General features: G+C 25.2%; 1 protein-coding gene across 1 annotated transcript in view; it reads right to left on the reverse strand.

Moving 5' to 3' along the window:
- Positions 1-1199, reverse strand: part of LOC107617796 (tetracycline resistance protein, class E) — a gene marked incomplete in the record, with an annotated part of 8007 nt that overhangs the window by 3923 nt on the left and 2885 nt on the right. The window contains 1 exon segment of the mRNA XM_016319665.2: positions 804-915. Coding sequence (XP_016175151.1) covers positions 804-915 — 112 coding nt within the window.

Raw genomic sequence — 1199 nt, forward strand, 5'->3', positions numbered from 1 at the left:
ATTTTATGACACTTTTTCTTTATACCTACTTATACAGCTATAGTTGCTCCTTTTCTTTAAAAAAAAAAAAAGAATATTGATAGTAATAAGGGATAATATAGGAAACAGAGAGTGGAGAAAAGGAATCATCAAACACTATGAGTAAAAGAACTCCACAGGGCGTGGAATAAAGGAGAAGAACAAATGAGATGCTTTTTACAAATGCGTGCCTTCTAGATTCCGTTTCTTTCTGAGAATCGGATAAAATAAGGTAACGATAACAAGATATAAAAGAAAAAAATATAAAATTTGATGTTTTTGTATTTTGTTTAGTGATAAATTATAATAAATTATAAAAATTTAATTTATTGTTATTTTTTTTATTTAAATAATTTGAGACGAAAAATATAATAATAAAAAATATAATTATAAAAAATTAATAAAAATAATAAAAAAATAAAAAATAAGTTGTGTCTTTTGTTAGTGTCTTCATATTCTTCCTATTAGAATGGACACAAGACACATTAATTCAATATTTTTGAACACATTGTCTCTATTTATATCTCATTTATCAAATACGATTTTATGTCTTTATATCCCATCTCAATATCCTGTCTTTGTAAACAAATGCAATCCCATATATCACATCAATTTGTTGTTTTGTTATTCAATATTCATAGAACCTGTCTTTTTTTACTGTCTCTACTTTTTAGTTAGTGTGATACATATATAGTTTAATATATAATTATATTAATTAGATTAGACAAGCAAATTCAATTATATATGACGAAAATTAATTGTTGAAATAGGATTTATTTATTTACCTTGAGGAATGACGGAGACCATAAGAGGAAGAGTGATCAAAGCTTTTCTGCCATATCGATCCGATAAATTCCCTATTAATGGCGTCATCACCACTGATCCCACTCCACTCATCTACAATCCAAAAACTTTCATTTCATTTCTTCTTTCTTTTCTTCCATTAATAACGCCACATATGCTTTTCCACATTTATGCACAATTGTTACGTAATTAAAATACCAAAAAAGGTAACAAAACTAACTACCATACTATACATAAAACTTAGGAAATTTTTGAAGTGTACTCTCATAGTCATATCGGTGTTTTAGTTATTTTTAATTGTTAATTTTAATTATAAAAAATATATATAATATATATAATTAAGATCAACGATTAAAAATCACTGATACATTGATATG

This window comes from Arachis ipaensis, chromosome B09 (assembly GCF_000816755.2).
Source record: "Arachis ipaensis cultivar K30076 chromosome B09, Araip1.1, whole genome shotgun sequence".
Classification (NCBI taxonomy): domain Eukaryota; kingdom Viridiplantae; phylum Streptophyta; class Magnoliopsida; order Fabales; family Fabaceae; genus Arachis; species Arachis ipaensis.